General features: G+C 50.6%; 1 protein-coding gene across 1 annotated transcript in view; it reads left to right on the top strand.

The window, feature by feature from the left end:
• Nucleotides 1–9,552, top strand: part of NAPRT (nicotinate phosphoribosyltransferase) — a 34,575-nt gene extending 25,023 nt beyond the window's left edge. Inside the window, 5 exon segments of the mRNA XM_048482953.1 lie at nt 1,120–1,186; nt 1,189–1,218; nt 5,109–5,269; nt 7,723–7,830; nt 9,313–9,552. Coding sequence (XP_048338910.1) covers nt 1,120–1,186; nt 1,189–1,218; nt 5,109–5,269; nt 7,723–7,830; nt 9,313–9,372 — 426 coding nt within the window. The 3' untranslated portion in view covers nt 9,373–9,552.
• The last annotated feature ends 6,415 nt before the right edge of the window (nt 9,553–15,967 follow it).

The raw sequence follows: 15,967 nt of genomic DNA, 5'->3' as shown, positions 1-15,967 counted from the left end.
CTTGCCCCTTCCCCCCTCGCAACAAACACCCTGTGAGGTGGGTGGGGCTGAGAGAGCTCCGAGAAGCTGTGACTTGCCCAAGGTCACCCAGCTGGCGTGTGTGGGAGTGCACAGGCTAATCTGAATTCCCCAGATAAGCCTCCACAGCTCAGGCGGCAGAGCAGGGAATCAAACCCGGTTCCTCCAGATCAGAGTGCACCTGCTCTTAACCACTACGCCACTGCTGCTCCTGAGAAGCAAAGTGGAAAAACATAAGCTCAGCAGGGAGGGGGAATGAGGAGAGACTGGTTCCCACATCCCAGGCAGGAGACAGAAGACGTGGCAGGATCAATCGATCATGACAGTAGATGTGTTTAGAGGCAGTTGGGTTCTCATGCAGCAGGCCAAATCCTCGCCTGTGATTTTTTAAGCAGTAGCTTCCTGCAGTCTCCCTCCGCGTCCTGCAGAACCAAGAAACTTCGCTTTTGAAAAGCCACATGTTTTAAGAATAAGTTCTGTCTTCCAAATCATCACGTGTTAGCAGACTCTGACTTCCAGAGAGGCGTACGGGGAATGACACCGGGGCAACGTACCTGCTTACCTTAGCCAGCAGGGAGGCTGCAATTCTGGAGCAGCCTGGTGGGGCTGAGCCTGGTGGGGCCGGGATGAGAGCGCCGGCAGACCCCAGCCCAGATGTTCCTTCAGGGGCATCTGGGCTGGGAACCTACTACAGACCACCCGAGCCCACACGTGATCCAGTTGCTGCAGATCCACCGGCCCCTGCGTCAATTGCTGCAGATCCCACGAGGCCCCACACGTGATCAATTGCTGCAAGATCCACGGGCCTTACGTGATCAATTGCTGCAAGATCCACCGAGCGCCCCCTGCGTGATCAATTGCTGCAGGTCCACCCGGAGAGCCCCACGTGATCAATTGCTGCAGATCCCGCAGGCCCCACCGCGTGATCAATTGCTGCGAACCCACGGGGCAGCCCGTGATCAATTGCTGCAGATCCACGGGGCAGCCCCACGTGATCAACGGCCCCCCATGGCCCTCCTGGCAGATGCCACTGCCACAGCCAATCATACTCCCCATCAGGTACCCGGACAAAAGCGGGTTTGTCTAATTCCGTCCTTCTAGCTGGTGACAGTCAGCGGCTGCCCACGACTGAAGGTGACTGAAGATGAAGAGAAGACCACTATTCCGGGAGCAAAGTTGTTTACAGGCTGTGGGATGCTGCTGAGTGAGCATTGTGTGTTCGTAGCTATTTATTCACGAGGGAAGGAGCGGGGGGCAGAGTCCCTGTTCAGCACAGAAAGACACAGGTTCAAGCCGGGTAGCTCAACAACGCCTTTCTCTGCTTGGAGAGAGTCTGACAGACAGACAACTGGACAGTCAGTTCCTGTGGAGGTCCAGCAACAAGGCAGAGAGGCCAGGGGGACATTCTATCTATCTATCTATCTATCTATCTATCTATCTATCTATCTATCTATCTATCTATCTATCTATCTATCTATCTATCTATCTATCTATCTATCTATCTATCTATCTATCTATCTATCTATCTATCTATCTACTTACTTATTTACTTATTTACTTATTTATTGGTTATATTTATATACCGCCCTCCCGGAGAACTCAGGGCAATGAACAACACACAAACATAAATAGAGGCACATGAAGACTAAAGCTAAAATCCATTAAATTAATTGTCACAATCTGGCTATATAAGGCAAAACCAGCCCCATTAAAACGCAGCATACTAAAATCAACATGATAGATGGCACCTACTATCAGAGTCCCCTACAAGGGGAGAGGACGGCAGAGATCCCACTTGATGTTATAAAGGGGCATTAGGCGTGACGCCACGGAGCCCTCTGCGAAACTCACTAAGATCCCGCTTGGGGAGCCCCTGACAGCTGGAGGCAGAGCGATTCCCGCATGGGCCAGGGGCCAGAGCTGTAAAACTCTGAGCCCATTTCGGTGGAGGCTTAACCGCATCTGATTGAGACCAAGGGATCTGCAATGAGGTGAACAGCCCCTCCTGCTTTGGCGCGAGAGACCCGATTCCGGAGGCGTTTGGGGTAAAGACGGATTCCTGCCACAAATCTGGCGGAGTTTCCAAGGATGCAGCGCCAAAGGCTTTTTTTCCAAACCCTGCTTACGACCCACTGAGCTTGATGGTAGGCCATTTTTCCTGCTGTTTAGGTTAAAGTTCACTGGAGCTTGCCTGTCCCTTCAAGCGTGAAACATTGCAGGCTCTCAGGGAACACAGGTGTGCTACTAAGAGAGGCCAAAAAGTTTACTAAGCAACACAGCTCAGGGGCAAGAGCAGCGGAGCTGGGATCAAGCTTCACTCCCAGCATCTCAAGCCTGAGGGCTTTTCGCACTTGTGCTTTGTCTCTAGCACTAGGAACATGGTTGAGGAGAATCACTGCCATGGAAGCGTGGAGGTTCCGATTTAGCTTGTGTGTCAAGCCTTCTGGATCTGTATGAACAAATAGCCCGGACTCTGGATTTCAAGGGATCCAGAAGCCTTTGAAACCTTGACCCGAACCACGAGCAGGCCTGGTTAGAAGAAACCCGGGTTCTGCTCGAGCAACTTTTATCACACACACACCCCGGCCTCCTCTCTCTCCCCTCCCTCTTTCTCACCCCTAAAACCCGTGGTGGCGACCACCATACTTGGCAGCTCCAGATGTTCGCCGGACTACAATTTCCCATCAGCCCCTGCCAGCATGACCAGTGGCCAATTGCTGTCCCGAGGGCTGATAAGGAAATTAACAACCATAGCTATCTGGAAATCTCTATAAATTCTTCCACAGCTCTATCAGTGATGGCGAACCTTTTGAGACCGAGTGCCCAAATTGCAACCCAAAACCCACTTATTTTATCGCTTAAAGTGCCAACACCGGCGGCAGTTTTAACCTGAGATAACTGAGGTTTTAGTTTAGAAAAAAAAAATGTTAGTGTTACTTGGGAGTAAGCTTGGTGAAGCAACTTAGATACTACAGCGCTTGAGCGGGGAGTGAATCCGATGACCCTAGGAGGGTTTTACTCAGGAAGCAAAGGACAGCCTAGATGTTATTGGCCAGGAGGCGATTTTCTGCCTCCCCACTTGGCGGAACTCTGTGCGTCGCGTGCCCACAGAGAGCTCTGAAGTGCCACCATCTGGCACCGCGTGCCATATGAGTTACGCCACCACTGCCTATATCAGAAACCAGAGTAGTCTAGGGGCCTTTCCCCACTCCCTTCCATCCCCTATTACCGCTGGCGCTGCTCTCAGCGCCACGGCATCCCAAACTCGCGCCAAGCGTCCCCGACGACCCAGCGCTCTGTGCGCGGGAGTAGATCATGTTAAAGCACCGTTGAAGGCCTGGGATGCCAGCTGGCAACTAAGAGCAGCGACAGCAGCAACTCAAGTAGCGGCAGCAGGCTTACGGTAGGCTAAAGTGCGGGAAAGGCCCTAGAATCGGAGGCCCCACAACCGTTGCTCTTCTCAAGAGCCGGTTAGTAGAGTTAGTAAAGTAAAAGCACATTAGAATATCAGAACCTCAAGCCACAGTTCGGCTTTGATTGTGATTGCACTGCTGTCATTTGCAATCCTGATCTCTTTTTCTTAGCATCCTCCTGCGAAAATGTTGGCTTAACTCCATGTAGTGGCAGAATCAGAGGGGAAAAGAAGTTTGTTGGGAGGAGAGTTGGAGGCAAGGAACTTTGCGGGGGATGGGCCGTTTCAGCTTTCCCTCACTTTTGCAGCTCCTGAGGGCCCCACAACTGCCTTCCCTATTATACCGTCCCAGATGTGTATTTGCTCCTGTGAACATGCCTCCAGAAACAGAAGGCGTGCCAGGGGAGTAGCGGCCGAGGAGACAAGTTGTCTCAGGATGCCCCAGGCTCTGCCCTAGCTCCACCCCTGATGCCCCGGGCTCCACCCCCCTGCCCTTGACCCACCATGTCACCATGGACATGGGCGGGAGTCCTGGGGTGCTCACCTCCCAGACTCCCCCCTGCCGTCCTGGGCTCCCAGCCGGTAGCAGCTTGCAGCTGGCCAGTCCCCTCCGGGCAGGTCAGAAGAGACTGCAGGCCCGGCCTCGGAGACCTTTTTTAATAAGGACTGAGGCCAGGGGGGTGGGGCTTGAGAGAGCAGGAAGGAGGTAAACTTCCTGCTCCCAATCCCCACCCTGGCCTGGTGCTTTATAAATAAAAAAGTTTCGAGTTAGGGACTGCAATCTCTAGCTACCTGGAAAGATCAAGACTGCCGGCTGCCCGGCTGGGGAGCCAACTGGCAGGGGAAGGAGAGTCAGGGTGGATTAGAGGCACTTGCAGGCAACAAGAAGTCCTGCTGCCAGCCGTTTTAGTACCTCGGACATGGTGAGCTGCGTGAAGCGAACAGACTGGAACTTCCTGATCCCGCGATGGGGGCGATTTTGCCCCATGTGACCAGAAGAGTGGTGCCGAGGGGACAAAGGGTACCCTTGTCCCTAAACGAATCGCCTCTATCCAGAGAGCCCCCCCGGTCTGTAATGGTTACTTCTCTGCTAAACATCTCTCTCTTCCTTAGCTGCTTTTTGTTACTAGGTACAGCTGCTTGAATTTTGCCACATGCATATCAATGTTAACATTGCAGTTGCAAACGGTCATATTTTGTGGCAGTGAATTCCATAAACATAGAAGGATATTGACAAGCTGGAACGGGTCCAGAGGAGGGCAACCAAAATGGCAAAAAGTCTGGAATGCATGCCCTACGAAGAGAGACTTAAGGAGCTGGGGATGTTTAGTCTGGAGGAACCGGGTTTGATTCCCAGCTCTGCCGCCTGAGCTGTGGAGGCTTATCTGGGGAATTCAGATTAGCCTGTGCACTCTACACGCCAGCTGGGTGACCTTAGCAGGGCTGATCTGCTTCTCAGGGAAGCTCTCGCCCACCCACCTCACAGGGTGTTTTGTTGTGAGGGAAGAACAGGAGATTGTCAGCCCCTTTGAGTCTCCTGCAGGAGAGAAAGGGGGGATATAAATCCAAACTCTTCTTCTTCTTCTCGTGCCTGTGCAGAGAGCCCTCAGCATGCAGCGGGCCTTTTCTGTTTGCCTTCTGCTTTCTTAGCCAGGGCTCATGATTGTTTTCCTACCAACAGGATTCCCATTTATGGACCTGATGGCTCTGGAAGAAGAGCCTCCTCTAAGGGCCGGGGAGGAAGTTGAGTTCTGGCTGCTAGGAAGAACCAGGAAACCTGGAAAGGTGACTCCTGCTGCCGTGGAAATCCTACACCGTCTGTACTTCAAAGATGGACAGGTAAGACAGAAAATTGCTTTTCCACTCTCCTTGAACCCTGATTACTTTGCAGTACAATATCTTGTTCCTTACTGCCTTAAGAACATAAGAACAAGCCAGCTGGATCAGACCAGAGTCCATCTAGTCCAGCACTCTGCTACTTGCAGTGGCCCACCAGGTGCCTTTGGGAGCTCACCTGCAGGAGGTGAAAGCAATGGCCTTCTGCTGCTGCTGCTGCTCCTCCTGAGCACCTGGTCTGCTGAGGCATTTGCAATCTCAGATCAAGGAGGATCAAGATGGGTAGCCATATAAATCGACTTCTCCTCCATAAATCTGTCCAAGCCCCTTTTAAAGCTATCCAGGTAAGTGGCCATCACCACTTCCTGTGGCAGCATATTCCAAACACCAATCACACGTTGCGTGAAGAAGTGTTTCCTTTGATTAGTCCTAATTCTTCCCCCCAGCATTTTCAATGGATGCCCCCTGGTTCTAGTATGGTGAGAAAGAGAGAAAAATGTCTCTCTGTCAACATTTTCTACCCCGTGCATAATTTTATATCTTGGTCCTTACTGCCTTCAGCAATAAATTGTCTTAAGATTTAGGAGTGTGGGTAGAGGGGCCACATCTGGCCACTTGGTTTGCACTTCAGTCCACAGCTGGGCTTGTGTGAAGAAATACCCCCTCACAAAACATCATCCCTGACCCCAAAAAGCTAGCATGTCAGGAAGGACAGATGCCTTCTCGTTTATGTACTAGTTTTCTGTGTGCAGGGAATGGTTTGTATGGAGGTGCCTTCAGCGACATGAACCTCTCTCTGCATTCTGGTTTTATTCTCCACATTGGCTGTTTGTGTGAAGAAGGAGGGATGTATATGTTTCAGGGAGGCAACTAGCTACTGATAGATCACAACAGCACAGGCCGTGTTGGAGGAACACACATTTCCTGCTGGGTAATAGAAGAAAGGCATTGCCAATAATCAGAGGAGAAAAGAGGCAGAAGCTAGAACGACAGACACTTGGGAAAGGCTTGGTTGGGGGCCTGTTATGGCCCGTAGGCCGCACGCAACTGCCGAATAACGAATGAGACCATCTGTCAATACAGGCTGGCAGTAGCTCTCCAGGGGTCTCAGCCAGAGGTCTCTCCTATCACTTCTTAACTGACCCTTTTAGCTGGACATATTGGGGAATGAACCTCAGACTTCCTGTACTCTGCCACGAAGCCATTAAGGTACAGCAGCATGCAGGTCATATCTGCGAGCAGCAAGATATTTTGCCCCCAGATGCCGCACATCTGGAGGATAGCCATGATATTCACCATGATGGCTTAGTGCAGGGGCCTTCAAACTACGGCCCTCCAGATGTTCACGGACTACAATTCCCATCAGCCCCTGCCAGCATGGCCCAATGACAGGGCTGATGGGAATTGTGAACCTCCATGAGCTATCTGGAGAAACTGCCCAAACAACTTAGATGCATAGAGTGTCAACCTCGGCCCCTCAGATGTTATGGACTACAGTTCCCATTGTGCTGGCAGGGGATGATGGGAACTGTAGTCCATAACATCTGGAGGTATGAAATTATTCAACAGACAATGGAACCTCCATTTTCAGAGACGTTGATCTGAATATCAGACCCTGGAAAGGGACCTAGGGTGAGGGAAGGTTTATTTCATTTATTTGTTGAATTTAATATACCGCCTACCCCCAAAGGGCTCTGGGCGGTGTACGATAAAATACATTAAATTCAATATATTAAAATCATAACCATCATTTAAAAGAAGAAGAAGAAGAGTCTGGATTTATATCCCCCCTTTCTCTCCTGCAGGAGACTCAAAGGGGCTTACAATCTCCTCGCCCTTCCCCCCTCACAACAAACACCCTGTGAGGTAGGTGGGAGCTGAAGAGCACGAAGCTGTGACTAGCCCAAGGTCACCCAGCTGGCGTGTGTGGGAGTGCCCAGGCTAATCTGAATTCCCCAGAGAAGCCTCCACAGCTCAGGCGGCAGAGCTGGGAATCAAACCCGGTTCCTCCAAGATTAGATACCACCCGAGCTCATAGGGAGGGCGGTTTATCACCAGATGTTCTTATCTTTAAAAAGGGCTTGGGCAGATTGATGGAGGAGAAGTCGATCTCTGGCTACCAATCTTGATCCTCCTTGATCTGAGATTGCAAAGGCCTTAGCAGACCAGGTGCTCAGGAGCAGCAGCAGCACCAGAAGGCCATTGCTTTCACATCCTGCACGTGAGCTCCCAAAGGCACCTGGTGGGCCACTGCGAGTAGCAGAGGGCTGGACTAGATGGACTCTGGTCTGATCCAGCAGGCTAGTTCTTATGACCTTGTGGGCTTCTCCGAAGCCTCTGGCTGGATGCAGGATATCGACACCGGACTGATCTGGCAAGACGCCTTGGTCTCTAGAACACTCTCTCGGGGCTCAGTAGTCATGACAGTGTTTCCTTTCCCTCCTTCCCCTGCCAAGGTTTGTCAGGCACTGCCCAGCCTCGAGGAGATCAAGAAGCACGCCCAGGCCTCCTTGGACAAGCTCAGCCCTGCCCACAAGAAACTGCAAGACCCAGAGGCCTACCAGGTAGGACGTTCACACGGATTCTCCTCCAGGCGGGTGGACGATCCCCAATAGGCCCCCTGCCTCAGGACTCAGCTGCCTGCAAGGGCTCCGTCTTCTTTCCCCCTTCTGTTGCTGACCCAGCTGTGACCTGCCGTGTGTGTCCCTATACCAGTGGTGGCGAACCTATGGCACGGGTGCCAGAGGTGGCACTCAGAGCCCTCTCTGTGGACACTCACGCTGGGGGATTCTGCATCATGTGGGAGGGGGTGGAAAATCCCACACACGCACACACACACACACAAATATGCTGGCCTGGGCACGATCCTTTACCTGGGAGTAAGCTCGGTTGATGGCAAAGGGGCTTGCTTCTGAGTAAACCCTCCTAGGATAGTGATTCACACATTTGAAGCATTGCACGGTTGCTTCACTAAGCTTACTCCTGAGTAGCAGCGTGCCTGCGAACGTTTTTCCTAAAAAAACTGAAAACCTCGGTATTAGGTTACTTAGAATTGCCGCGTTGGCACTTTGCGATAAATCAGTGGGTTTTGGGTTGCAGTTTGGGCACTCGGTCTCGAAAAGGTTCGCCATCACTGATATAGGGCAGTGGTGGCGAACCTATGGCACGCGTACCAGGGGTGGCACTCAGAGCCCTCTCTGTGGGCACGCACGCACAGAGTTTGTCATGTGGGGAGTGAAATGCGCCTCCCCACACATCTAAGAACTGTCCTTGCTTCTGGAGTAAACCCTCCCTAGGGTCATGATTCACCCGTTCGAAGCGTTACGCGATTTAGCCGTAACTTACTCCCAAGTAACGCATTTTTTCTAAACTAAAACCTCAGTATTGGGTTAAATTTTCGTGTTGGTGGCTTTGCGATATAAATGGAGTGGGTTTTGGGTTGCAGTTTGGGCACTTTCGGTCACCGAAAAGGTTCGCCATCACTGATATAGGGCAGTGGTGGCTGAACCTATATTCTGTACGTGCCAGAGGTGTACTCAGAGCCCTCTCTGTGGGCTTGGCGTGCACAGAGTTCGTCATGTAATGAGGGCAGAAAATCGCCTCCCCACATCTAGGCTGGCCTTGCTTCTGAGTAAACCCTCATAGGGTCATGATTCACCCATTCGAAGCCTCGCACGGTTGCTTCGCCAAGCTTGCTCCCGAGTAACACGCATTTTTTCTAAACTAAAACCTCAGTATTCAGGTTAAATTGCCGGGTTGGCGCTTTGCGATAAATAAGTGGGTTTTGGGTTGCAATTTGGGCACTCGGTCTCGAAAAGGTTCACCATCACTGCCCTATACCCGTGGTGGCGAACCTTTGGCACTCCAGATGTTATGGACTACATTTCCCATCAGCCCCTGCCACCATGGTCAGTGGCGGTGAAATTCATATTCGCAGTGCGCCATAACATGCTGGCAGGGGCTGATGGGAATTGTAGTCTACTGAGCTGTGGTCCTCCCAGGGTGCCCTCTTCTGCTGCTCACCTGTTGCCTTCGTCCGCCCTCAGGTAGCCGTGACGCAGAAGCTCCACGCACTCCTCGCTGAACTTCAGCAAAATAGCCAGTGAACCGCCCGGCCATCCTTCCTGCTGGGACCAGAAGCAAGCAGTGGCTCCGTTCCAAATGCCAAGTGGACCTACGCCTTGCGCGGCCGCACAGTTTTCGCACCTTCTCTTCTTTTAGTCCACAGGTGTCAAACTCGCGGCCCTCCAGATGTTATGGACTACAGTTCCCATCATCCCCTGCCAGCATGATGCTGGCAGGGATGATGGGAACTGCTGATCCGCGAACGCCTGGAGGGCCGCCGAAGTTTACCACACCTGTGAGATGGAAGAACCGAATGTCTTTTCTTTAAAATGTGAAGCGTGTTGTGGTGGTTACTAGGGTTTGGCCTGGGTAGCCAGTTGCCGTGGGATGCCTCCATAGACCCCGCAGCCTGGAGGGTTGCCCACAACCCAATAGCTTGCCAAGGACAAGTCCGGATCTCAGTTTCCTGGACACTTTGCCTTGTAGACTCTAGAGCAGTGATACTCCCTCAGTGGTTTGGCAGCCATGTGCAGCTCTCTGACATGCCACCTCTGGCTCTTTGGGGGGCTGTCCCCCGATGTGGCCCTTCCTCCATGTTCCACGACAATGGGCAGCCTCAGTTTCCCTGTAAAGCTTGTGGCTGGCAAATAGTTCCCACCTTGAAACAGCTGGCCACAAAGAAGAGAGGAAAAGAGAGAGAGAGAGAGAGAGAGAGAGATTTTTTCAATTTCAATAAGCCTTTATTGGCATACAGAACATACAATATAGATACAGTTAAAATTACAAGATAAAACTTCACACTGGATCATAAGTTCCGTTCGCAAACCTCAGCCAGAAACGTTGCCACTGCGAGACAACAGTCAAGATCATTACAGTTTAAGAGCATATTTACTTTATCAAGCTCTGTCAGGGTTTTCATAGAGTCAATGATTTGTAATAATAAGCTGGATCTTGGATTCTGGTAAAGTGGGCAGTGGAGGGAGAGAGATTTTACACCCCATCTTCCTTTTCGGCACCCTCATTCTCTCACGTGAGCTTCTGTGCCTTGTACAGAGGAGAGAGAAGGCAGAACGGGAACCCCAGAAGAGCCCTGAAGGATTGAACCGGCGGTCCCCTTAATCCAGCACTCTGTCCTAAACACAGTGGCTGACCAGTTCCTTCCCTTCACTCCAGATGGGACAAATGGCTGGCTAATGGGGGGGGGGGAAACCCTAAATGCCGTGAAAGAATCTGGCGACTGACAAGATTACATCTTTAGTAGGAAAAGTTATATTAGCGTACGGTTGTATTTGGAGTGCCACGCAGGACGTACAATCGTCTTTTAGGTGATGGAAACCGGAGAAGTTCGTCTCCGCAAGCCATAGAGTGAAGAAGCGTGTACCACCTGCACCGATGGTATCTCCTCAAATGTCAGGCGGTCTGCAGAGCTTTCAGGAATGCAATATGAAACATCAGGAGTGTCGAATGTTAGTTTCGCTTGCTATATTTATGTGTGTCTCAGCGCACACCAGAGGAAAACAAAACGCCCCTGACGGTCCTTAATCCTCTTACTCGCTGCTCATGATGTTAGATGAAAGGAAATCAAGCTGTTAACAGAGACTCAATGTTTTTAAAGTGAAGTGGTGTAATTATAATATTTTGGGGAACAAAAAATAAAATCCTATTTTTAGAAGGCGAATGCAGATCTGTATCGTCCTATATCTTACAGTATGAATTGGGCAAAACTGTCGTCAGGTGAGCAGTCGGCTACAGGAGGACTGGAAACCAGTGAATAAAACCAACAGCGAACCAGCCAGCTTTGGAAACGGGTGGGAAGAGGTGGTATAACAGGTTTCTAACACAGCAGCTGACCCTCTGTGGAGGACAGCGTGGTGTAGTGGGTGAGAGCAGGTGGGATTCTAATCTGGAGAACCGGGTTTGATTCCCCACTCCTTTACTTGAGAGGCAGAGGCTTATCTGGTGAACCAGATGTGTTTCCCCACTCCTACATTCCTTCTGGGTGACCTTGGGCTAGTCACAGTTCTCTCAGAACTCTCTCAGCCCCACCTGCCTCACAAGGTGTCTGTCGTGGGTAAAGGAAGGGAAAGGAGCTTGTAAGCCACCTTGAGTCTCTTTATAGGAGAGAAAGGTGGGTATAAATCCAAAATCATCCTCCTCCTCTACAGGTCTATCCAGGGCTGCTAGCCATACTAGGGGAATGGAACCTCCACATTCAGAGGCAGTGTAGCTTTGGATCATGGGCTGAAGACAAATCAATGTGGCTGTAGTTTCAAAAGATGCTCTACTTGTGAGTTGGCGACACTTGCACACACTTTGCCTAACATTGTTTAAAACAAAGGGTTGGGATTCAGAAGAACTACTGTGCCCCTATTTCCACATACCATATGGCAGTGGTGGCGAACCTATGGCACAGGTGCTAGAGGTGGCACTCAGAGCTCTCTCTGTGGGCACGTGCAAACAAAATAAACCCCCCTCCCACATCTAGGCTGGCCTGGGCTGTTGGGCTCGATTATTAGAATTAAACCTAGTTTTGGGGAAGCAGTGTAGGTAACCCTGATAAACGCTGTTAAACCCCACTGATTGTCATGCAAAGAGCTAAAGCGCGATTCTTTATCTGGGAGTAAGCTCGGTTGCAGGCTATGGGGCTTGCTTCTGAGTAAACCCTCCTAGGGTCGTGATTCACCAGTTGAAAGAGTTGCATGGTTCCTTCAAAGCAGAGCCACTGACTACCACCAAGCTTACTCCCGAGTAACACATGCCTCGGAGCCAACCATTTTTTCTAAACTAAAACCTCAGTATTCAGGTTAAATTGCCGTGTCGGCACTTTGCGATAAATAAGTGGGTTTTGGGTTGCCATTTGGGCACTCGGTCTCAAAAAGGTTCGCCATCACTGCCATATGGGGCTTAAAGATTGGAATATCTGCCAGGAAGTTGAGAGATCCAGGTTCGAATCTTCACTCGACCATGAAGTTCACTAGGTAATTCTGGACCAGTCATTCTAATCTAGACCTAATGGTCTAGAGCAGGGATTCAAACTCAGATCCTAACCTGGTGCTCTGACCTCAGCATCCTGACTTGCAAGGGGGGGACCCGTTAGCCTAATTTCCCTCCCCCTCCCCATGACGAAGGGGAGGGAAATGGAGGATAGGAGAAAATCCTCAAAACTGGATTCTGAAAACGCACACGCAGAAGATTGCTATATTCAAGCGAGCATAACTTGGCAAGAGGCTTTTCAGAAAAAGGAAAAAAAATGCATTTACTTCAATTATAAGGAAACAACAACATTTAAGGAAACAACAACTGAATGGAAAACTCCTGGTGTCCTTTTACCGCTGTGCTATAGAGAGTGTCTTAACCTACTGCATCTGTGTATGGTTCTCCAGTTGCACAGTGGCAGATAGGAAGGCACTCCAAAGGGTGATCACTACTGCTCAGAGGATTATCGGCTGCCCTCTCCCCTCCTTGGAAGAACTCTGTAATTCCCGAAGCCTCAAGAAAGCCCAAAATGTTCTAAGAGACCCATCTCATCCAGCACACTCTCTTTTTGAACTGTGACCATCCGGCAGACGATACAGGTCTATCAAAACTAGGACAAAGAGGCTTAGAGACAGCTTCTACTCTAGAGCTGGGGCGATGCTGAACTCCGTGGCTTCGTGTTGATGTGTTTGGGGCTGTGTAGGGATGGGTGGAGGAAGGGGAAAGTGAGGATGGGGTATGAGTCTGGAATTGTGTGCATCGAGGAATGCTGCTGTGCGTTGTGCGTGCACAATGACAATAAATGCTTATGCTTATGCCCCACCTTTCTCACAATGGAGACGCAGAAGGGCTTATAGCATTTTCTCCTCGCTTGCCTTTAATCCTTACAACACCCTTGTGAAGTAGGCTGGCCTGACGATTGTCCAGAGGCACCTTTAAGACCAATAAAGTTTTATTCTTTGTGTAAGCTTTCGTCTGCGTGCACAAGGATCAAACTTTATTGGTCTTAAAAGTGCCACTGGAGAATCTGTTCTCTGCTTCCTCAGACCAACACAGCTACTCGCCTGAAACTAAAGGAACCCAGAAATCTGTTCTTCTCAGCACCCAGTTAAGAAGAAGAAGAAGAAGAGTTTGGATTTATATCCCCCTTTTCTCTCCTGCAGGAGACTCAAAGGGGCTGACAATCTCCTTGCCCTTCCCCCCTCACAACAAACACCCTGTGAGGGAGGTGGGGCTGAGAGAGCTCCGAGAAGCTGTGACTAGCTCAAGGTCACCCAGCTGGCGTGTGTGGGAGTGCACAGGCTAATCTGAATTCCCCAGAGAAGCCTCCACAGCTCAGGCAGCAGAGCGGAGAATCAAACCCAGTTCCTCCAGATTAGATACACGAGCTCTTAACCTCCTACGCCACTGCTGCTCCTTAACTCTGAAACAATTGCCTGGTCCCCTTGCCCAGCCGGTTCCCTTGCTTAGCTCTTGGCCTTCAACCCATTTCTGGGTGTTTTCCTTCTTTCTCGCCTGCAGCAGACTCTGGGTCTGGCAAGAGCATGCTATTTGGGGCTGAAATCTGGTTTATTGCCCACCCTGCAGTGGGTGTGTCTACCCCACTTCTGGGATCTATTAAACTGCTGCTCCTCTTGCTTGATTTAGCTTTTTTATTTGTTTTATGTAACACCCTGATCTCTCTGCTCTAAACTGAGCTCAGGGCGGCTAACAGATCTGTTGCAACAATCATAAAGCAACAACATGCATGATTAATAGTTAAAATGAGCCCTTCGGGGCTCAATAACATGCATGATTGATAGTTAAAATGAGCCCTTCAGGGATAGGACGGTATACTAAATTTAATAAATAATAATAAAATAATAATAATAATAATAAAAACAGTCAAGAAAATTCCCCGACGGCGGTTTAATAATCAATCCATTTGCCCACACAGTTTGGGGACAATTTTAATTCAAACAGCATTTTTTTAAAACAAAATTTTGAGACGGTTGTAATTTCAGTCATAATATTATTCTTGACAAATGTATTTTCTTTTATGTACACTGAGAGCATATGCACCGGAGACAAATTCCTTGTGTGTCCAATCACACTTGGCCAATAAAGATTCTATTCTATTCTATTCTATTCTATTCTATTCTAATAACTGACATGCTGCACCCGTCCGGGTTGACAGGTCAAAATGCATTAGAGTTGATTATACAGCACTAGAGCGCACTGCTTGCTATGTTTCACTTCTATACACACAAGATGCTTTGATTTTTTTTTAAACTATCCGGTCAGAGTGAGAGCTTAAAGGACAACAAAATGAGTGGCTGGATGGGAGCATCATCTAAATTAGCGGGGAGAAATCTGTCCGGCTCCTGTTGCTTTGGGTGGGCAGAGTCCACGGCCGCCACGTCCAAATTTTGAAGAAGTTCATTAACGAAGAGTTCGGCGCTGTTTCGACCGTCTTGTGTCATCAGCAGAGCGGCCTCCTGAAGTTCTTGCAACGTGTTGTCGAAGGCTTTCATGGCCAGAATCACTAGTGGGTTTTCCGGGTTGTAGGGACCCACAACACCACAGTTCTTGCAATGGCTAGGTGGAAACTCCATGTTCAGTGGCAGTTCGCAAAGTATCCCACTTCGAATTGACGGCACTGATGCCTCCCCAGCAACAGCTTGTTTGGTGTAACGGGGGCTGCCAACCTCCAGGTGGGCCCCGGAGACCTCTCACAATTTAAACTGTTGTGACAACTGAGGTCCATTTCCTGGGAAAACAGCTGCTTTGTGGGGGTGATTTTGGCCATGGTGGGGTCCCTTCCCTCCCCAAAACCCACCCTCTCCAGACTCCTCTCCCCCTCCCAAATAGTAGTAGTAGTAGAAGAAGAAGAAGAAGCAGCAGCAGCAGCGGAAGAAGAAGGAAAAGAAGCAACAGCAGCGGAAGAGGAAGAAGAAGCAGCAGCGGAAGAGGAAGAGGAGGAGGAGGAGGAGGAGTTTGGATTTATATCCCCCCTTTCTCTCCTGCAGGAGACTCAAAGGGGCTGACAATCTCCTTGCCCTTCCCCCCTCACAACAAACACCCTGTGAGGTGGGTGGGGCTGAGAGAGCTCCCAGAAGCTGTGACTAGCCCAAGGTCACCCAGCTGGGAGTGTGTGGGAGTGCCCAGGCTAATCTGAATTCCCCAGATAAGCCTCCACAGCTCAGGCGGCAGAGCGGGGAATCAAACCCGGTTCCTCCAGATTAGATACACGAGCTCTTAACCTCCTACGCCACTGCTGCTCCTAGTCCTTTCCCAACCCAGCCGTGTCCAGCCAACAGCCTTCTGCCAAAACCATGTTGCATGGGGTCCAGCTGCCCCCTTACCCCCCCCCCCGTCTAATGTGGTCCTGCACCCCATCTCTGTCGAAGTCCGTCAGGCTGGTAGCGGAGAGACGACCCGTGTCTGCAGGTCCTGCTGAATTCCCACGTGGACTTGGTTCCCCACGTGCAACAGGCGAAGTTGACGCTGCTTGCTGAGCTGGGCCTTCTTCGACGGGACGGGGGGCAAGCTGGCGAGCGGGAGGTTGCTGGAGGGGGGGCCTCGAGCAGAGAGGGAGACCGAGCCAAGGCTCCCCCCCCCACACACACCCCGGTTCCTCTCGGCAGCGTTGCTTGCTTGCCAAGCGCAGCAGTCCTGGAC

The sequence above is a fragment of the Sphaerodactylus townsendi genome, unplaced genomic scaffold (genome assembly GCF_021028975.2).
Source record: "Sphaerodactylus townsendi isolate TG3544 unplaced genomic scaffold, MPM_Stown_v2.3 scaffold_29, whole genome shotgun sequence".
NCBI lineage: Eukaryota > Metazoa > Chordata > Lepidosauria > Squamata > Sphaerodactylidae > Sphaerodactylus > Sphaerodactylus townsendi.
The sequence above is the reverse complement of the archived record's forward strand: the minus strand, read 5'-3'. Positions and strand labels throughout refer to the sequence as shown.